Here is a 23,211-nt window from a genome sequence, read left to right as displayed (position 1 = left end):
TAAAATTGAGCGGTTTTACTGTCAAATAGCATTAGTGTGGTGACACTGGTCACTCCTGGAAAAAAAAATAAATCAAAAATGATCCAATACCTCAGAAGGACAGAGGAAGCACCTAGACACTTGGCAGTCATGCAGAACATCTCAAAAATCAGTGCTTTTAAATAGGCTGTGTTTTATTGGATTACAGCAGATGGCAGCAGGATTCAGAAAGAGTAAAGCAGGATCCTGGTAGAATTACAGTATTTTTGATATATTTGAGAAACTGACATTATAGCAGAAGAGTACCATAAAGAGCATGTATGTGCTGATATTTCCTGTTTATACAGTAAAAATGGAACTAGCACTACTAGGGTTTCCCTAGAAACCCAAATACTAAGGCCAATAATAATGTGTGTTCATCTGAAAGGAGAAAGTAAGACTATAGAAGAGTTGTATGTGCAGGATGTCACTAAGATCCTTAAGCCGTTCACAGCCCTCATTTCCTCGCCAAAATGGCAGTTAGGTGCAGGAGCCCTGTGCTCCTTGTTCGCGAGTCAGGCACCTTGCAAAATGCATACTGAGGGCAGCCATCTCCGTGTGAGTGCTGTGTAGTCCTGGACATTCAGCTGTACCCAACGGTGGTCAGTGCTTGGACTTCTAAAGTTTAGAACATCCTCAGGATGGATTACAGTTGGACACTGTAAAGTTACAGGAATAAGATGCCAAAATATGTAGTGGTTTATGGCGTCATTACAAAAATCAGAACAAGGACCAGCCAAAACTCAAGGGACGAATCCATTCCTATATAAACGTAACAAAACTCTCCCAATATCATACAAATCTATCATGTAACAGAAGAAATATTTACAGGGAGCATCGCAGCAGTTCCGTTTTGGCACTCGACGGTCACCTCCAGCGGACGGTCAGCGCCCTGGGCGTGTGGCTTTCTTACAGTGCCCCTGACCATCAGTCGGCACTTTACATTCCACCAGCATTTCCACAACATTCTCAAAGTTTTAACAGCAGACTAACTATTGTAAGAATGCAGCCTTTTAGCCCAGAGCAGGGGTGTCAAATCATTGGTTCCAAAATATGGAAAAACAAAGCCTTTCCTCTTCCTTTTCTTCTGTGCAAATGGCAGCAGCCAGTTTTCAAACCTGCAGCCAAAACAAGAAGCATAATCATCTCAGTCTAAGCCTGACTACTGAAATCCAGTGGACCCTCCATATATACTGTGCTCTACCGTTATGTCCAACAATCGGGCACACTGATTAAAGATGAAAATGGTCATCGTGACTAAGATTTGGCTGTGTATCTACAAAAAAAAAAAAAAAAGGAGTCTGTTTACAACCAATTTCAATGCTTCCTGACAGGATTCTTTGCAGTGAAGACTAAGATCTTTAATCACAGGTTTCCTCAGGTAACAGACTGCGTTTATATACACCCTGAGCAGTGTGAAGGGAATTGGTTCTCACCAGTCCTAGTGCCCACAAACCTGTTAGCTATGTAAAACGATTTTTTAGACACCTGCAATAGACAAAAATAGCTCATAAATGTATCTATAAAATCTAATTAACGTATCACATGAAACCAGCACAATATGACAAGCAATTATGTTAAATTACATGGCTTTAATACCTAAGCGCTCATATTTTAAAAGAAAACAGTACCATGTTCCCTACCACTGCAGTAACAAAATGTTAATAGATTACTACTTAAACATTCTGAAAGAGCAGCCTGCATTTTTTTGTTTGACAGAATTGCTGGGAACCTCAGAATGTGCTAATAAAACCAGTCATAATCATAATTTAGCCCACAGAAATACTGGTCATGGGACATGGATGGGAGTTGGAATTTATTGAAAATATAAAATTTATTTCAGTCAGTTAGCAGAACATTTTAAATACCCTGGTTCTCGAATTGACATTACATTTTTGCATACTAATAATTGAAACATGAATATGCTTTTCAGGTTACTAGGCAACAATACTATCCCTGAAATCTCCCATTCACTCATCATCACTAGACATTGTTTTGTCTGTTTGTAGGTATGTATGTATATAAAACCGTTTTCCACTGAAGTAATAATCCCATGTTGGCTCCATGAAAAATAAAGAATACTGCATGCTAAAAACCATCCCATTTCTGGAATCTGACTCCCACGTGCATAGCTTACCTGGCACACTTTGTATCACCCTTCCATAGGTGTCTTCACATTCCCAGCATCCAGGACAAGCTCCTGATCCTTCAAGCCAGCAGCTGTCCCCATGGTCATGTTAACCCAGCTACCAGGTTCCTCTCTACTTAGGCCATTTTGGCCTATATTTTTGCCAATGTCAGAAGTGTTCTGCCCCAACCTGTTGGCGAACCAGTCCGTGATCTCCTGGTTGCTGAGCTTGGTGCGATCCGTCAGTCCATCCAGGTCATCGGACCGTGTTGCTTTGCCTTCTGGATAGTGCTGCAAGATAGCACTCTGGGTGTGCTCTGTGCTGGACAATGCACCTTGCCCATTCGCTTCCCTACCACTTATAGGCTGGAAAGTCTCCATCCACTCCAGAGCTCCATTTTTAAGCAGCAACCGGTTGTCTTTGAACCAGCGGACAATTTCGGTGCGTGCAAGACCTGTCCGGGCTTCTAACTGACTGTACTCCTCAGGTGACGGCCACCGAGTTTGTGTGAAGACATCTTTCAAGAGAGTCAGTGATTTACTGTCAATAGGCAAGGAGCATGGAAAAGGGGTGGCGATGGAGAGAGAAGAATCCCTGGACCAGCTGTCCTTCTCATGGCATCCGTTCAGCACACTGTGTCGCTGCTGCCTCTCCCCTCCATCTGCCTTCCTTGAGCCCATGGAGTTCAACACTGCTTGCTCCAAGTTGTCTCGTAGTGCTCTGCGCTCCGAAAACCAGCAGTCGATTTCCATCTTGGAGAGCTTAGTCTCACTTACAAGGCTCTCCAATTCTCCTTGTGTTGGAACACTACTCCTCTGGAAGCTTTCTTCCAGAATCTTCAACTGTTCAGCAGTCTTCCCTTTCACTCTGTCAAGAAGAGGGAACCGAGAGGGAACAGACTTATGCAATGTCTCTTTTGGAACAAATTCGCCACTCATGTGTTGTGGACCCTTAGCGGTTCCGTGCTGGTTGCTGAACCCCTTTATGCCACCTGCAAGGACAGCGCCTTCATTAAGAGCATTCGCCTCATCTTCTGGAAGTTGGCTCTTGTCATAGTTGGGCCTCAGCTCCGTGATATGTTCGCCCAATTTCTTACAATCCAAAGAAAACGTGATAATGGGAGAGGTGGCCTTGCGAGGTGACTGGATTGAGTGGATTATAGTTGGCCGCTTCACTTCAACAGCAGGTGCTGCAATGTTCTGCTTCCCAGTAGGAGAAACTGCCTGGGGAACAGGTAGTGACTTTCCATCAGTAGATACTGTGGGAGCTGTGAGTGGACGCTTCACATCTGGGGCTACAATTACAGCTGCTGCTGGACGCTTCACTTCAGGGGGATAGACTGAGGCTACAATTGGCCATTTTGCCTCAGATGTGGCCACTGAAGCTACAATTGGGCGCTTTGCTTCAGAGACTGCCACTGGAGCTATAATCGGCCACTTTGTCTCAGATGTGGCCACTGGAGCTACAATCGGCCACTTTGTCTCAGATGTGGCCACTGGAGCTACAATCGGCCACTTTGTCTCAGATGTGGCCACTGGAGCTACAATCGGCCACTTTGCCTCAGATGTGGCCACTGGAGCTACAATCGGCCGCTTTGCCTCAGATGTGGCCACTGGAGCTACAATCGTCCGCTTTGCTTCAGAGACTACTACTGGAGCTATAATCGGCCGCTTTGCTTCAGACACTACCACTGGAGCTACAATCGGCCTCTTTGCTTCAGAGACTACCACTGGAGCTGACCATTTTACCTCAGAGGCCATCGCTGCAGCAGCAGTTGGCCGTTTCACCTCAGGGGCTATCACCGGGGCTATGATGGGTCGCTTAGCTTCAGAGGCTACTGCTGGGATAGCAGCTGGCCGCTTTGTTTCAGAGGCTACCAGTGGGGCTATAATAGGACGCTTTGCTTCAGGGGTCAGCAAGGAAGGCGCAACTGGACGTGTCACTTCATTGGCTAATGCAGGAGCCGGAACAGGAAGTTTCACATCAGGGGCCATCACTGGAGCAATCACACGAGTCACCTCAGGGGAAAGTAAGGGTGCAACTAAAGGTCGCTTCATCTCAGCTGCAATCACTGGGACAGCCACAGGTCGCTTCACTTCAGGGGCCACCACTGGGGCTGCCAAGGGCCGCTTTAGGGCTTGTGTCTGATTGGCAACTGTAAGTGCAATGGGCGAGCAAGTGACAGTTGACCCACTGGCAACAGTCGTCAACACTAAGCTTGTCTGTCCCAGGAGGCGGCAGGGGACAGTCTGAATAAGAGGCTGGGCTGGCTTGGCAGGCTCTGTCACTGGGGCAGGTAGAACAGTAAATGTCTGATGTGCAGGTGGGATGGAGCCATTAAACATTTTCTTACGAGCCTCCTCTACTTCCTCTGGGGACCAGGTAATGCCTTGTTTTAGCCGTTGGGTTGTGAACCAGACTTTTATTTGTTCCTCTGGATGCTTAGAGGCAGCGGTCAGCCAGGACAGCTCAGCATGAGTTGGGTAGGGAAACTTGTTGAAGGAGGTGATCAGGGTTAAGTTGCTGTCTAGTGAGGGGTTGTATTTGGTGGTGTTCAAGGGGACAGCAACTTTTGGTATGGAGTTAAAGTTGGGAGGACGCTGAAGTAAAGGCATTACGTGAGAGAGCCCTTCTTTAATTGTCGTTTCAGGAATTATAACAGTCCCATTCACATTGATGGCAGTGATTTGGTTTTTTGGGCTAAGGTTAGTTAGAGGATTTTTTTCAAATTTAGACTGACCAGTCTTGGTGGTAGCCAATTTACTCAAGGGACAGGAAGGAAATCCTTCTCCGTTATGAGTGCTTGCGGCATCACAGATAACCACGTCCGTCAAGCCTTCGATGGTCTGCTCCAGTACAGTCTGACCATTGACTTTGATCCTTTTGAACTTAAAATTGGTCTCTCCGGGATGACACTTCTCATTATGTTCTGTGAGCGTGTCAAACTTTTTTGTGTTGAAGTTGCACACTGCACACAAGTACAGAGGGTTGAGTATGACATTGGGGTGACTCGAGTCTACATGCTCTTTGAAGTCGTTCAAGTTCTGAGTGGAGAATGGACAATACTTGCATTCATAGCCACCCTGTTGTTTCCGCAGTGGACGTGTTGCCTCTGAATTCTGTTCCTCAGGTTCCTCCCTGTGCTTAGATCCGGAATCCCTTCCTGAAGAGGCATCTTTGTTACATGCTTCAAGAGGTGGGATGTTTTGGATAGTGTTATTGGAAGAGACATCCATGTCATCAGAGTCATCCTGTTCAGTCATATCACTGAGTCGGATCATGCAGGGAATCGTAGACTTTCTTCGACTGGCCATAGCTGAATGGCACAGAACTCAGGGAGTATGGTGAGTGGACAGGGCAGGAGGGTGTGTCTATTCCTGAAGGAGGTAAACTCCTCCAGCTGTATTTGTGTACTGGAGATTCCTGCTGACGGTCAATGTCAGCTCCAATGGAGGACTTCATGAGACTTCATCACACATTGCCTGACCTAAAGCAGAAAAAAAATATGTATATTATTATTTTTTTTTCTTTTAAAGAACTTCAAGCACTGCAAGCTCCTACATCAGGGTGGCGAATACACTGTAACCAAGGTCTCAAAGAAACAGGGTATGAGATATTGCTCTTCAACTAAGAAATGTAATAGAACATTTCAAGAGAATTTTAAAAAGGTTATAAGTGAGTATTAGACCACTGATAAAACAGCTGGGGTCACAGTCATCTGGGATAAACACTACAGAACACTTACATCTGCAGTTCACTTCTAACCATCTTAGCACTGTGAAACAAAACTTTTGGGGAGAACATGCAGACTTCAAACATGGGGCTTGAATAAGGAGACATACAAAATGTACAACATTCATTTCCTGTTAACCCAAAGAAAGTGTGCTTTATACTTATAATTGTGCTTGACACAAGCTGTTCCATGTCTAAAGACCATGAATTGGTAATTATGAAAAATCTTCAACTCATCTCCAATCCTGTCACACCAGTTAAATATTATGCAGACCATGTCATTAGGCCTGTACACTGAATACCAATGTGTGTCTAACTGCCCTTTCACCATTGCCATACATCAGTAAATAATCATAACCAGAATACAAGTGACAGACAACAGGATTCTCAGCCAAGCACGCAAAGGGAACTGCATTATGGAAGGCAGAACATAAGGACAAAATATATTCAGAGACCTATCGGAAGCAAATAGCCTGGTGTCTTGAGAACAGCAAAGGGAAAAAAAAAACCCGGAAGATTCTGGATATACAAATAAGAGAGATAGAAATGTGAGTAACAAGCAAGTCTCACTATCAGTTGGCACAAAAAGGAGGATGGGCGATATCTGCCTCGCCATGATCATGGCCGTCCCAAGTCTTCCCGGCAAGTAGTTTCTGACTTGTCCAGTTGTCTTCTGAGATGTATGCAGGTCATGCTGACTAGCTGAAGCCTGAACCCCTACGAGACTCCTGACACGTCAAAGGCTGGCACATGGTGGGGGATCTCCTGACAGCCCCTGTCGACATGAGCTGCATCCAGGCAGTCAGGACACCAGTCATATAGCGGGGAATTTCACAGGCCCCGTCAAAGCGGCGGCACGAACAGAACGCGAAATAAGCCAGAGACGCAGAGGTTGGAGCCCGGAGAGAGTGATGCAAAGCGACAGCAAGTGAACAGGGGGAATCTATCGCGTGCATGAAAAAAGTGGTGAGCCCACAGAACCAGTGGGTATAAGCGTGTGTGTGTGTGTGTGTGTGTGTGTGTGTGGCGTTGCTCCCTGAAGGTTCCAGTAAAATTGGAGTTCTTGTTTCATCAGCAAGCACAGAGTCACCATCTATAATGCAAACTGTCACTCGTCCTGTGTGTGACTCATTTCATAATCAGGAAGCTTATCTGATATGGGGAAGGCGACTACACAGAACTCATTTCCAATAAACAACCTAAGAGGTACACAGCACAGATGCAGAAAGCACACGCTAAATCGTGATACCTCAATTCTACCATACAAACAAACAACAGACACATGTCCGTGTGGTGGAACAAAAGAAAAACTCTCAGATGAAAACAGAATACAGATGCACATTTTTTTTTTTTATTATATTGTAGTCAGAGCAACATAAAATCCACCATGCAGGAGAAAGGACTGATACGGTAAGCCAGGTCCATCACAGCTGAGTCTTAATTTTTACACGACGAAATTTGGAATGAATTTAGATTTTGGTTATACAGCCTTTACTTATCATTGTCATAATCATCAACTAAAAAAAAATACAAGAAAGGACTGAATGACTTCCAAAAGCATGAGGTGGAGGTGGGGAGAGTCTGCTAAGCCCACAGTACTTTCCATCTGTTGATAGCTAAAGTGCTAAAATAGATTTTGGAAGAAAGTTCCTGTCTGCTGCAGTGCAACATCAAAGACGTGGAAAGACAAACATCAATCAACCTTCAGAAAAAGGCTGTTAGACAAACAGGTCGTTGCTGCCTCAGAGTTTTTTTCCCCAAGACGCAAATAAACTTGAGAACACAAATGTATTCATAATGAAAATGTATATATTTCTCATTTTCTCCTAAGATTATAATACGGTATACGCAGCATCCATCTTCTATCTATTCAAAATAAGATGTAAATCCACAGAAATTGAGCAGTGCTCCCATTCCACCTTCATTGTAATGTTTGCACTGTGATCCACCTTCAGAATTAAAATAAAAACTATATACTATAACAATATACTATTATTCTAATGATGATAATAATCCTACACTTCTTAATCTATAAGTAGAAATATTCAGTCACTATCAAATATTTTATAGGCTAATTATGGTTTGGCTTATATTTTTACAGGTGTATAATACTATCCATAGCCTCTTACTCAATTGATAACTATCTTTTGAGAAATGTCACAGGCAGTCAGTGGGCAATGCGCTTCACAGCTGATCAGGCTGTACTATGGAAAACATTTTGGTCTATTTTGCCATCCACCAGCGCATCTGAAGATCGTCAATGCATCGACACACAGATAATGCACAAGCTACTTGGGCAGAATACTGACAAAAATGTTGCTTTTTGAATTTTGTGGAATAAGAGCAGGTTCTAAAATAATAATACAAAAGTAATACCCCAAGGAGGTTAAACAGTCCTTAATTGTCACATTCTTTAAAAAAAATTACATCAATTTGAATAAAATATTTAGATTAGACATGGAGATGTAAGATGGGATTCAATTACCCAAAGCTTTGGAGTATTCAGGTCAGCCCAATTTTTCAATCCAGAGGAAACAGGCATGATGGGTAAGTATCTGGGGGTAGAGCAGGTGTTAAGTCTAATTAGTTTAAACATATCATTACTGTCCTGGGGAAGGCCTCCTTACAATGCGTGTCTGTGAGAAGTCCAAGGCAACCTGTCCAGGGAACCTGTCTGTAGCCCTGTGCAGTACAACCATTTTACCTTCCATTTTAAAAGACAGAAAATTCTGCACCAACGTATGGCGACTCCTAATGATTGGACATGTCTTATTTCAGGTTTAACATGAGAATGACATGTTTGCAGGATCGTTACCTTGTACCTGTGACCATGTATCTTATTTATTTACCATCGGGTGTGACATTCCTGGTAAACATCCATGCAGACCAGTGACTTTAAGCCAATATCTACTAAACATTGCAAGGAACTGCTGATGAACCGCTGACACTATTACGGTTTTCTCCCACTGTACTGTTAATGCGATAGCAGTTTCGAAATGTAAAATTTAGGAGGGCTTCATTTTCATGCTGTTGTTATAGCAACAGCAGAGACGGAGACGTCCCCTGGCGAGCCTGCTGCTGCATATTAATGACCTTCTTGCAGGTATTAATTAGGCGAGGCGAGCAGCGCCGAGGTGAGACGCAGCGCTGGAGGGGGCACGGGGGGGGAGCCAGAGTGGACCGGCCTGGGCGCCAGCGGGGAAAGGCTGAACTGATCAATCATGCATGAGTCGCCGTCTCGCTCGGCGTCGTGGGCCTGGAGCGCCAGCGACAGCTCTGAGACAGGAGGAGTCCTCAGCCTCCACATAAAGACAGGCTGCAGCTGCTACACTGGGCGAGTAGCACCAGGCGGGCAGCACCCTGCCCACCCGACTCCATAGCACAGGTTATGAGCACCGAGCACAGAGGAGCTAACGCTGGAGAAAAATACCAAATCGACTCTAGACTAAGCTATAGAATATGAACACGATTCCTTTCCGAAAGTCAAATGGCACTCAGACAGACATTCATTACAGGTCATCTTTAGGACATCACAGTGCCTGGTCCCAGATATTTTAACTTCTAGGGGGTGTTCGTTTCCCAGGTTCAGGGAGCGCACAGTCCAAGACTGTGGCTTGGACTGACGGGTTGCTATGGAAACCACAAACTGCAGGTAGACCCATTTAATTTCCCCACAGAGCCATGAAAAGGAGACTTTTCATACAGCTCCCCCTGGCTAGCGCGTCCAGGATACCACAGAGACAACACTGCTTGAAAAATTTATTAAAAAACCCTAATCCAACTTGAAATGATAGGTATGAAAACTTTTTGCCACAATCCTTTTTTTTTTTTTAAATACTTGCATAATATGATGGTTATTTTCGGTTACGACACCCCCCATACACACACACACACACACACACACAGTTTAGTGTAGTTTCAGATTGGCTCCAAGTTGATAAGAAGCTTCAAGAAAGCACCACGATAGGTCACAACCTGTAGCAGATGCTGACCTGTACCACATACTGGAGCCTTTCCACCTCCATAAAGACGTTCGTTTCAAATACCAGCCAAGCAGGGAAATATTTTGGCTGCACACTGTGTGTAGTATTAAGCCTGGATCCTGTAAATGCCAGTGTTTCATTCTTCCTTCCAAATACCTCAGGGACAAAGAATCATTTATTTTTTTTCCCTGTGTGGAGAATCACAGCACCTATGTGTGTTTTTTTATACTGATAGAACACAAAGAAGTTAAAGTGGTGTGTAATATTCCAATTACAGGACAAGGTTAAAACTGCAGAGCACTGGAAATGCTGAATATTTCAAGAGGGGGAAACGGCGGAGCATGAGAGAGCAGTGGACAGGCAATCGATTTGTGGCCCTCTGCTGAGCTCATGTGAGTGGCCCGGCAGGACCAGAGTCCTGCAGAGAGATGGCTCATGGCTTCCTTCCCAGAAATGATTAAATACAGTAATACAGTAACGCTGGCCGATCGCAAATAAGGTCTGCAGAAAGGGAGAGGGGTGGGCGGGGGGGGGGGGGGGGTGGACAGCATTAGCCAGCAGTAACAGGACAGCAACATCCAATTACAACAAAGAAAACAAAAACACATACTAAAAAAATTGGCTCTCCATTTTGAAACACATTTCACAGACCTCGTAATGGACACCGGGCATCATTAATCAGGACCACATAGGAATGTGATGCGATTCCTCTCCCTCTCAGCTCCTGGCTTTTTAACATTTTGGATAAAAATAAATTAAAATTAACTGCGCGGCAACCGTCAGTCACACTGTGACATTTTTTATAAAGAATTTACAGTAACTATGTACACCCCACAAAGCAGCAGTCTTACCACAAACAGTGGTCTTATGCTGCTTTCCATTTACCTTGAAGGTTGGAAGCTGGAACGGAGAGCGACGAAAGGACGCAAGTAGGAAAGCCATTTAGCAATAGCAGGGACCAGTTTCAAAAAGCAAAATTTCTTGCTTAGCTGGATAACTTGTCCAACTTAAAGGCCATTTAAATTGGGGTAAATTATCATCGTTCACTTACATTTAGCCCAGGCTATCTGGCTAAGCAAGAAATCCTGCTTTCTAAATCAGGCCCCAGTCCTAGCCCGGTTAATTGTTAGTCATTGTTAGCAATATCAGTTGATAACACATTATGTGGTATTTTGCACATAAAAATAACATAGCAACACGTCTACAGATAGCGGCAGGACCATTCTGTGTGCACGACCAATTTAATGAGCCACAAATAAGACATAGGTACTAATAAACAATAAAGACATAAGTACTAATAAACTTCTGTTGGTAAAGAGTGCAGCCATCTTGAATTCTGAGGTCGGCAGGCATTCCGGTTGAAATTTCCAACTAGGAACTCGGAATTTCCGAGTTACGAGTTCAAATGAAACGCAGCATTAGCACAAATGATCTACTGTAGTAGCAGGTCACCAGATCATCATGCAATTCCTTAGGTGACCATTTACTTTGTATTGCTCTTTGTAACATCAGGAAAGCAGAATGTAAAATGGCTGACAAACTCTGGCGCAGTATTGATGCTACACTTTTGTCACCACTGTCATCACCAACAACAAACTGCAAATCGTAAGTACACTGTATAGACGTAAAATCAGCAGCAAGTTTTGGAAAGAAACAGCCTTCCAAAGGGAGTCTCAAGTCCAGTGAGATGTCCTACCGCAGGACAAGACGACAGAGGAGGAAATACGCGTCTTAAGAAGCATTCGGATGCCAGCTGGGACGTTGCTAGCAGAACACTGGCTATGAACAACGTCCGGATCCCTCTGTCAACTGACATGCAAGTGAGCTGGGAGCAGAAAAGCCAGCAGGCCAGATCAAAGGCTTCAACTCGTCAACCAAGAAAAACACTTATCAAATATCTGACAAGTATGAAATAGAATCGAACAATCAGGAATTGCAGACACTCATTGACCTGGCAGCAGAGCAGTGTAAAAACAAACCTGCACAATGCTACAATCTGTTAGTATGGCTCTAGTGATTGCAGATTTCAACAGTGTCTGGAATTTGGTAATTTATCGAGTAGAGCATGAGCATTTAGCTGTATATTTACAGAGTGTTATGTATTATATGCGCATTTTTGATCTTGATACAAGGACTAAGGACAAGGGTCAGGCTACTGACTAGACCTGTGAGTGAACCACCTGTCAGTAAATCTCATCTGATGCTAAGGAATTGGCATGTATGTCAAACAAGGAATTATGGTCTTTGTATTTTGAAGTAAAGGTTTTCACTAAGACTAAGGACTATATACCACTGCCCACAGTATTGTTTTAAAAGAATTTTGTCCCATCTACCATTACGTATTTTACTACTCAGTGCCAACTGAGTTGTGAAACGGTTTTACCAGTGAAAGACTTTATTAATCACCTTCCATGCACAATGTTTTAAAACTATTATCTATAAAGTTAAAAAAAAATCCACCAGTTACGAATTTAATAAAGATATGTTTGATAAACGGTACTTAAATAATCATTGTGTATGAACCATGTTTAAAAACAGTTCCATTAATAAACTGAATTTATGGATACTGTTTTAACATGTATTACTTAACATGCATGCATGTGTAGTTATTATTATTTAAATGCAATTATGCGAGATGCTACAGGTTTACATTTGAAAGGTTTATATTTAATTAAATACTTGTTTAATAATTATTAAAACTGCATGTGTACAAGAGTACAGGGTAGGTGAAAAGGGTTATTTATAATTATAATATTCTTGGTGTTGGCATCATTATTCCTGTTAATAAAATGTCATTATTTGCACAAGCTTCTTCGTTGGAAAAATTTAACAACTGTAAACGAGTTTCACATGCTGCCATTGCTTAAAGTGATTGTTTTCTTATTCACGCTGTATTGTGCATAGTTAAATGCAAAGAAAACTAGGGCGATTTAAGGCACCATATAAAAATGAACTGAATTAATACTAGACAGTGATGGATTAATCATAATAAACAGAGAACTATTAACATTGAACATAAATTACTCTATGGAGGATTTGTCTCCAAATAAATTTACACATTTCCCCCTTAGCGATTTGTTAAGTTTAACACTGTATTCATTCAAGCTCCATAAACCCACTTTAATGCCGAAACGAAGAGGCGGAGCATGTCTTTTACATCATTTCCTTACCCTCAGGTGAAATTTACTGACAGAGGAGTTTGACTCACAGGTGAAGTTTGCAGCCAGACCCTTTATTTGGATTCATCAAGGTTATTATATTGGCCTCGTTCAACTAATACAAAATTCAAGATTAAACATATTGACTCAAAACCTATATGGTTTACCGAGGGAATGCATGCTTTATTTACAAATTGTGATTATAGTAGTTTAAAGGTTAAGAATCTTCTATGGATCCTGGATGTCAATAATTACTTTAGGACTAAGACTAAATATACATTTTTTTCCATTATGGCAAAAGAACAGACTGTTTTCCATGAAATCCATGCTTATCAGAGACAGCTTTGCAATGTGCTTGCTGAGCGTCCTGGCTTCCATGTTTTGCCTACGGGTGGGGGGGCAATCACCTGTATCAGACTTGCCCTGCTCACCTTTTCTCTCTTCCTGACACAGAGCACACTGGGCAATATCCCTGCAGAACCTGGGACGAGAGGAAAACAAAGCGTGGGCCTGCAACAGAGGCCTAAAGCTGCACCGGTCTGTGTTTTCTCAAAAATAGAAGGTTGTTACCTAGGAAACATGTCGAAAGCAAGTCGGTGGCTTTGGGACATTATATTGAACAACACCATCTGCACCGTTTCATGTTATTGCTCTCGCCTTCCATTAACTTTGTGCAACCTAGAAACAGCCCACTGAACCAACATTCTCCTGAATATATGATCAGCACAACTTATTTTGAGAATCTGGCCCTCGGGAGAAGCACAGCTGTAGCCATTAGCATATTAATCATGAGAAAGGATTTCATTAATAAATGTACTTTTAGAGAAAAGCCTTGTCACTTTAAAAGACGTTTCACAGAGCTGGTATCTCCCACTTTATGCAAGTTCACACTTCCACCTCTGATGTAGGTTTCCAGCCTTTCATGATGACGACAAATAGCAAAACACATTCATTTGATGATAGTCATCTGAACCCGACCCCCCCCCCCAGTTGCACTGGGGGTGGAAGTTATTTGAAGGCTACCCTCCAAAGCTCACAGGTGGCCGAAAGTACTTCGAAGACGATTTCAAATATCCAGAGAATCACTCAACTATATCACATGCAAAAATACACAGACACCTACGCTGCAAAAATACAACCTTTTATACAATGCAAAAGACATTTGTATGTAAAAAGAACCAATGAGACAATGGCTGGTGAAAACCTATGAAAGGCAAAGAAACAAGGGGCTTAGAATCAGTCTTTGCTGCTACAGAAGTGTGTGAAGCATTTTAAAACTTAGACCTTATTTTAGAGATTGAACCAACTTATGAAGACGTGACTAGATAGAGCAGCAACTGTGTAGGAAGCTGGGTCAGCCTCTGTAAAGTGGGGCAAAGAGCTGGAGAGGAGCCAAGTCCGTACACTGCTGCCCTGGGGCAGTGTGCATGCGTGTGAATGCATGACCGCCTCTTCACCCCATACTACCATATCAAATACACCTTTTAAAGAGATTACATCATTAAATTTCACCTGATCTCCTATTAAAAGAAATAAAAACTGCAAAAGGGCCATCAAGAATAATTATATAAAGCAATGTGTTATAATGTAGAATATATAAAACTAATCCAATCACAATCGGTCATCATGATACGAAAATATTCTACACAAATTTAGCTTACATAATCAAAGAAACAGTAAACAAGCAAAAACTAGTAATTTCTTGCACGGGAGTTTCCAGCAGCCTAGTCTAACATGCACACGGACTCAGCGATCAGTAGCTGAAGTTGAAAGGCCTTCCTGTGGCACCTGTGAGTAAAGTACTTAATACAAATTACGGCAAAGAAACGTCTGTGTCTCTTTTTAAAGCTCCAGTTCATGCAGCTGAATTTTACCACAGCAACTCAGGTTATATATACATAACTGGCTAAAAAACTAACTTTATGGTTGGAAGCCTGCTGTGTTCTGTGACCAAGGAAACAAGCCTCTGAAGAAAAAGGGAAACCTACAACGATGACATCACACAGCCAGCGCTCTTAGTCATCACACCTGGCATTTTCTGGAACACAGGGAATCTAACTCCCACTGCGCCCTGACCAGCCCGCCTCCGCTCTTTGCATTCTTTATTAGGTGCCAATCCATCTAACTAGAGAACGATGAAACATGAGCTGTTGTGCAGATGTAATCTTTTATTTATTCAGTGTTAGGGAATTCCTCCTGGTTGATGTATACTTTTGTGTCTGAAAGACTCAAATTGATAAAGAGTGTGAGTGTGATGCCGTATATATATTAAGCAAAACACACTTCAAGTCCTTCGGATAAGTGTCACCAGAACCCAGGAGCACAGCTCACCTGGTGGTACTCCAGGTACTAATACTAGCCTGGATTATTCCTTTTTAAGGTACAGGTTTTAAAGGAACGAACTACGAGTAGGAAAATGGATGGGTTTGTAGTTGTCTCTCTCACAAAAGAGGCTGTCTACTCAAAGCCTCATTGGCTCCCCTATTCCTAACACTTGCATTGGTTCCATCCAAATTACCATGTACTGGATCTTGCAACTGCATCTGCACTATGGACTGCTGGAATCGCCATCATCATGACTTCATCTTGAACTATTGAGCTCAGTATCCAGATCATTATTCCAGATTATCCCAGATCATGCATATTCTGGAAGATTTTATTTCAATTAGCATCATTTGGTCTTGGTTTTGAGTATTTCCAGGGATGATGCGTTTGTTTTTTTTAATCATATCCTTGTACATTTGCATACATTCCTGTAATTGTGCTGTATCACTGTCTACCAATTAGCATTTGTATTAGAACTTTTACGTGTCATTTGCATTTTTGTTAATGTACATCAGTTTGTATGTATTGCATATCAAATACACACACAGTCTTCCCAAACAAATTCAGAAAACAGCAATAAAAAAACAAAACAAAAACACCACGACGTGAATTCGCACACTTAAGGGTCAACATAATGAGCAAAGGCTACAGCTTCATTATAAATAAGCTATTGCCAAGGTGATGAAGCATTTATACAACCATCACTGTCACATAAGTCACGACACAAAGCTGCTAGCTTCTATAGCAAGTATAAGCTAGCTTTAAAGGTGACAATTGTGGATGTTAGTGCAGTCAGGAATCTGCATCTGGACACACTCAAGACGAGAGAGCAACTCTGCCTGTGGGACCTGACATTATTGTGGGGCACATGGGGAAAGGCTCCAAGATACAATTTATTTGATAAAAAAAATAACTGATCTGATGTTAAGTTTATAACTGGAGATTTCATCTGATGTTATGGAAAAATATATGGCATCTCCTCCAACAAGTGTATATAAGATTCATAACGCCGCAAAACCCTTTGCACACCAATGGCCATCCAGAACTCTTATTTTATTGGGTGACAATTTATGACAGGTATTAATTACAGATTGGATGTATGAAACCACCAGCAGGGCATCTTGAAATTCCATGGTGCCACGACAGCAGTCCTGCTAGCCGATCATTAGAAACATGAGGTGCGAATATGTCACTGATAGCTTTGCTGGAGACTAAAAACTGAAGGCTGATTTCTGAAAGTCAGCTGCATGTCACACCAACACATTTTACATGACACTAAAACAGGAGAGATGGAAAAGCCAAGGAGACAATGAATCTTTCAGGCCCAGAGACATCAAATATCCAAATTGATTATTTCACAGGTTAATTCAAGTGCACCACACCTTCATTAAAAATTCACTAATACAAATTTAACAGAACACTCTGTCTCAGGGGCATGGATTAGCTTCACAGGATATGACATTATATTTGCAAAAGACTTGCCCAGCTTGAACAGAAACAGAAACCCACTGTGGCTCAGACTTATGGGTTTTAGCAATACATAATTCAGTTCATGCTAAGACGAGCTGTCACAGAGTAGAATGTATTCAGAGTTACAGTGCAGCAGTGTGTTAAAAGGCTGAGCCAAGCTGTTTCTGTTAACTGTGCACTTGCAGGACAGGTATTAAAGGATGCTTTTCAGACTACATCTCTCTGTTAGTGGGTGGAGATGAAACCATACAAGTGCATCTGTGCCGACAACTAGAGTTAGGAAATGACAAATACAGAAAACTGGCTTGCTGAGCAGATGTAAGACATTTGGTAAAGCATCCGAAGCATTCTTGAAAACAGAGAAGATTTCTTGCTCGCCAACAACTATTCTTCAGAGTTCAAGAGTAGGGCATGGCAGTAATGATTCGTCCCCTTGACATTCCTAATATTTTCATAACTGTCTGCTTAAGTATCAAGCAGAGCATTAACCTGACTAAACAATAGCACTATATTGTATTTTTCTCCAATAATCCTATACATAACTTAGAAATAACCTCCTTACTGGGAAACACCGTGAGAAGGCAATAAAAAACAATTTACTGAGTGGAGGTACTTAAGGCTATGAATTATTCTGTCGCTGAGCCCCAAGGACCATGGAGAGTATTTCAGGTAAATACTTTGCTGTTATCTTCACTCATCACTGGTTAATTGTATAAATTTGGATAGATGAATAGACTAAGTGGAAAAGGCCATCATTAAATTTTCAACCAGCAGGCTTTCGAGGCTGTAGAACAGAATGGTCATAAATGTTCAGGTCTGAGCTATAAAGAACAGATATGCTGAAAAAGAAGAGACTACTGGCCAAGTCTACAGTGACATCCTTTGGCAGCACTTATCCTTGTCAAGTTTAAGAGATGCTAGTATCTAAAATGAACTAAAATACTAAGTGTTTTGGTCAAGGGTTGTGTGTAGGGAGGAAACGAATCATCTAGAGACAAAAACATCTGTCAAGCCATATAAAAACCATCTACAATGAAGGCTACGATCTACACATGAGGTAGATGCAGTCTTCATGGAAGAATACTACTAGCAGAAAAAGGATTTTGCTCAGGTTACAAAAATAATACTGTATGCTCCACTGTCTCAGTCACATACTGCTACAAGCATAACTATCTAAGTTACAGGTAATCTATTATAAAAATCAACCCAATTTTAGAAATGCATTTGCTGACCTTTCATTTAACATCCAACTCCTGAGAAGCTTTTGAAAGATGTGCACAGTGCACTGATCATAAACCATATAAAGTTTATATATACCCGTCAAGCAGCGGCTCATTGAGTTGGTTAAGAGCTGTACTTATCACAGTCGCCCGTGTCATTCTAAGTCATACCAGTAAACTACAAACTTAAACAACAGTCTCAAAGTCTAAAGGTAAATATATGGAGTTTACAAAAAATCTGCAACTAATATTGTTTCCAAACATTAACAGATTATTTGCATGCAGTTGCTCATCCAACTCTTAACCAGAGTAACTGGGGTTAAGTGCACCAATAAGGGACTCCACATCACAGTCTCTCCTGCCACTTGAACCAGAGATGATTAGTTTGCAAGTTCATGTTCAGAGCCCACATGCTTACGGCAGCCCAACAAATAAACTTCCACTGCAACACTGAATAATTTAAACATTTAAACAGAGACTAAAATCATATTCATTCCTTCACAAATACATATTTCAGCTTGCTTCAGAAATACTTTAATCCACCGGTTTCTGTAACTACTGCTTGTCTTTCAGCTGACAAATATGTACAACAAAAATGTAATAACGGGAGGAAATTAAATAGCAAAAGCATTTCACTTTAAAGTCAATAAACAAGTTGGAAAGGTAATCGATTCTGCCGCCCCTATTTAGACAGTTCCGGTGTTATCTCTGAAGAAGACAAACAATTTATGCTTCACTTGGTTACACAGTAATCACAAAAACTATAATATGATACATACTATATTTACACGGTTACCTGAACAGACGGAAACCTTCATCTAGACGGTATGAAGGGGGAAAAAAGAGGAATATGTGCGTGCAGCGGGAGGAAAAGGCGAATATTCGGTTCGGCGAAAAGCGGGTCGACTGGGCGGGGAACGGACAGGGGTGGACAGCTCCACAGGGCAGCGGGCTGAATAGCACTTCAACCTCCTTTTCGTTTCTTTGCTAATTATGAACTAATAGTAAATAATAATAATAAATAATAATAATACCCAGATCGATTCGATACGGACGGCCGAAGGACCCCAACCGTTCCAGCGACTGACACACGGGTAAAGGTTCGGGTTAACCGCCACGGGCTCGGTAAGTTACAGTCACAGAGTCTCTGGCTCCAGCTGTTTTCCGGCGGGGGTGGCCAGCTCGTGCCCCCTTTCTCCACGGTACTCCCCGTACTGGGTGATTCTCCTAGGCGCCGCCAGACAGTCCTGCTGCGGAAGGCGTCGCCGCCGCCGGCCACAAATCAAAGCGCCGCACAGTTACCTCAAGCACGCGTTTAACCAGTTAGTTCCTCCCCTCTCAAAAAAAAAAAAAAAAACACTAACCAGGCAGTAGTGAGTAAAAGTGCGAACCGTGTCCTCCCAGCGCGTGTAAACAGCGAGGCGTAACGGACAGGTAGCCCGCCAGCCCCCCGCTAGAAACGGCTTGTTTTATTCACGGCGACGTAATGTTAGCCGGTTAGCAAGGCGAGCTAACGCAACGCCATTTCGACACCGGGAGCCATATTTCGGTGATTATTTCGACATTATTAAAAAGTAGAGCGCGCTGCCACACGCGCCACCGCCGACCCAAGCTAACCACTGGCAGGGTGTGCGCTGAAACTTTTGGCTCTCCGAGCTAAAAAGATAAGAGACACATACGCGTGTAAACGCTGCAAAGATAGCCGGCTAACGGTCCCTCGGGACGGGAGCCCGTCGTTGTATTCAACCTACCCAGTCCGGTGCCTAGCTGGGCCAGCTCTCCGCACGATTTGGGACGACCAAAGTTCACGCACTAGTTTAGCTTAGCCTAGCATAGCCTAGCCAGCTAACTTACCAAAGCACCGCGAGTGATGGGAGAGACCCGGAGTAGCTTAGCCTAGCCTAGCCTAGCCGAGCGAGCAGCTTTTAACTTTACTTTAGAAAAGGCAGCCTCTTTTTAACTTGTTTTCTTTTTTTGTCGGCAGCCTCTAAACCATTCCGTTCAACAAAAAGGGAAATGTGTGCTTTGGCAGTTTCCTTACCTGCCCCCGCTACATACGCGGTGCTGGGTGGGCGATTTAGCGGGAGACTCCCCCCAGAAAGCGGTGCCTTTCTCGGCTAGTAAAAACAAATACGGTGATTAATTCTAAAGATTCTCACTGAATCCTAAAGACAACAGTGGGGGGGGACCTTCACGGGGGGAGCTACGCCGAGGACCACGTGACCTGCGACGTCAGCGCATAATTTGCATACGATGCCGAAGTTACTTTCATTGCAGTTATAGATATACTTGTTTGCTTTGGTAAGGGAAAGCCTGTGAAAAGACAACAAAATCAAAAATATGTATACCTATATCTTAATTAAACGATATATTGTCAGAGTGGCGGGTCCCCAAAATAATTCCCCCATGAAAGTGAATGAGACTGCGGCTTTGGCGTCACGTTGCGCCAGCAGTGAAGTCGGCGTAATTGCATATTAAATTATTGATCTGGTAATTGCATGCTGTCCAGTTGGACCGAAGGATATCTGAAAAGCCTGTTGGCACCGCAGAGAGGCACAGTTTGTATATCAATATTTATTTATTTTACATAACAAAAGGACATTTAAAAACGAATGTCACCTGTTTAGAAAGTTGCCCTGTGTATTAATATACAAATTAAGTTGAAACCTTTATAATGTATGATTTAATTATATTAAATGTGTTTATTGTAGAGCGAATTAATCCCTGAAATGAAATTCGGTTGTATCGCATATTTTGATCCTGACTCATAACTGTCAACAAATTATCCATATACTGTAAACAGATCTCGGTCCGTATGCAACCTTTCTACTACGGACTTCGAAAGAGAAGCCAGCATTTAATATAATTAATAAAAATACATCAAGAAATTATCAAGAAATTGTTTCGTTTGTGCTGTTGACGTTGCTACATTGCATAAGAATTTCAAACTACCACTGGAAAAGGTTGACCGAATGAAAATGCATGGCCAACAGCGACCTCTACCGCTCAGTGATCATAGTAGCGTATTAAGATATTTCCTTGGTATGGTTTGTTTTATTGGGTGATTTTTTTTAGGGCCTGCTGTCACGCAGCCGCCCTAATGGGGAGTTTGCATGTATTCCTTTTGTTGCTTGGGTTTATATCCGCACTGCGAAGACTTCCAGTTAGCTTAAGTGACGCTCATTAAATTAGTTGTGTTGTGAATTTGAGTGCGCTCTGCGACGTACTGGCATCACATCCAGGGTGTGACCATGCCATGTTCTCTATACTCGAAGGGACAGGCTCCAGCTACCCGCACCTTGTGTCGGATGAAGAATTTATGGGTAATTTGATTTTGACAATAGGTCGTAATGTTTAACCTTTCAATATAACACTTGCATATTAACTGATTATAGGGAGATTGTCTTTACCATGTTCTGTAGACACATTTGAGTATATTAATCATATTCAAAACAAACAGACAGACATGCTTTATTTGCACAAGTACAGGTACATTAGAACACTTCCCTTCACCAACCCCATCTTGCTCTTCATAGCTTGGAAGTCACAGTGCAGGGTCAGCTAATATATAGTGCCCCTGGAGCTGTGAGTAGAGGCCCTTGCTCAGGAGACTATGGACATGTGACTGTTCTGTCAAGATCAGGTCTCAAACCAGCAATCATCTGATCACAGACACAGAAGCTTAGCCCACTGAGCCACTCACCACTTTATTCCTCTTACTGCCTTAAGGATAGTCATATATACTGATGCATGTTAGTACTTTACTACATGTACCCATCTGTTGTGCTAAATAAGAACATAAGAAATTTACAAACGAGAGGAGGCCATTCGGCCAATCAAGCTCATTTGGGGAGAACCTATCTAATAGCTCAGAGTTGTTAAAATCTTATCTAGCTTTGATTTAAAGGAACCCAGGGTTTTAGCTTGCACTACACTGACAGGAAGACTATTCCATACTCTAACTACACGCTGTGTGAAGAAGTGCTTCCTCAAATTCGTTTTAAAATGTTCTCCCGCTAACTTCCACTTATGGCCACGAGTTCTAGTATTTAAACCAATATTCAAATAGCCATTTGGCTGAGCAGCATCCAGACCAGTTAGAATCTTATATACCTGGATCATGTCCCCCTTTAGTCTCCTTTGCTCGAGGCTGAACAGATTTAGCTCAGCCAACCTCTCCTACATGCACGACGTTCACAGACATTGTTGTGAAAACATTTCATCTTTAGAGTTTGGTGGAGAAATAAGTAAATAAATAAATAAATAAATTTGCAGTAGAGTGGATTTTTATATCCAGAACATAATGAATACCATCTCATTCAAGACCAAGCGGATGCACATCAACAGGAAGAAAACACCTGCTCCAAACAGGGACGGGTCTCTAACACACTGCCACTCATCATAGATCCTGAAGCTGCAGTATTAAGAGATTGTTGTCTCTTTTCTAAGGGGTTATGGGTCCACTGTTCTTACATCGATGTGTCAGATGCAGTGCTGGTTGAAGCCCATGTGGCCCCTAACGCAAACTTCACTGGCGGATTGCTGAATCGACCCCCACTCAGATGAGACGCTTAGATGAAAAGGGTCTTAATGTCTTATTGCTTTTACTAAATTAACTTGACGTGATTTTGTCCCATTTGATAGCTACTATACCCATTGTGTGTGGCTGTATTACATTTATGTTTTGCTTATTCTAACAAGTTTTGTAAGTTTGTCTCTTCAATGCATTATTTAGAGATTTTTAAAATATATTTTGTACAAGGTGGTATTTGTTTAAATCTTTGCTTTTCTCAATCTTTGCTTTTCTTTGATTCATTAACTACCCTGTCCCCAAACGGGGGCCAAATTGAAACTTGACTACACCAGAGAAGGAGATTAATAGCTTGAAGAAGACCTCTTCACACTCCTGCCTGTATGTCAGTTGCAGTATCTCAGCCTTGGGGGAGGAAGATCTGTTTATCTGAAGTATTTGAGGTTAAGTAGGCTTCGTTCTGGGGCCAAAAATGCAGTCACGGCTCGAGGAGTGTTCACGAGTGTCATTTGCTTCATTTGTGCCAGGGAGACACTGTCATGTGAGTGCTGTGCACTCATGCTGATCAAAATTCTCAGGGAATATTCAAAAGAAGCTGATGTAATAACAGCGTATTGTTATTAGCACATTGGTGATAAAAAGGTA

General features: G+C 42.3%; 1 protein-coding gene across 6 annotated transcripts; it reads right to left on the bottom strand.

Moving 5' to 3' along the window:
* Nucleotides 1-152: 152 nt before the first annotated feature.
* Nucleotides 153-20,426, bottom strand: LOC125718844 (zinc fingers and homeoboxes protein 2-like). 6 transcript variants are annotated; one of them, XM_048992991.1, is made up of 3 exons: nt 19,787-20,426; nt 2,156-5,634; nt 153-1,136 (listed from the first exon to the last, which is right to left on the bottom strand). In XM_048992991.1, exon 2 carries the CDS (start codon nt 5,459-5,461, stop codon nt 2,171-2,173), a length of 3,291 nt encoding a protein of 1,096 aa, XP_048848948.1. In that variant the 5' UTR covers nt 5,462-5,634; nt 19,787-20,426; the 3' UTR covers nt 153-1,136; nt 2,156-2,170. The 6 variants fall into 6 exon arrangements, with proteins under 6 accessions (XP_048848948.1, XP_048848947.1, XP_048848952.1 ...); XM_048992990.1 differs by having other exon boundaries at nt 20,077-20,426; XM_048992995.1 differs by lacking the exon at nt 19,787-20,426 and adding an exon at nt 19,070-19,382.
* Nucleotides 20,427-23,211: the final 2,785 nt, after the last annotated feature.

This window comes from Brienomyrus brachyistius, chromosome 23 (assembly GCF_023856365.1).
Source record: "Brienomyrus brachyistius isolate T26 chromosome 23, BBRACH_0.4, whole genome shotgun sequence".
In the NCBI taxonomy this organism is placed as follows: Eukaryota; Metazoa; Chordata; class Actinopteri; order Osteoglossiformes; family Mormyridae; genus Brienomyrus; species Brienomyrus brachyistius.
This window is presented reverse-complemented; position numbering and strand designations above follow the sequence as displayed.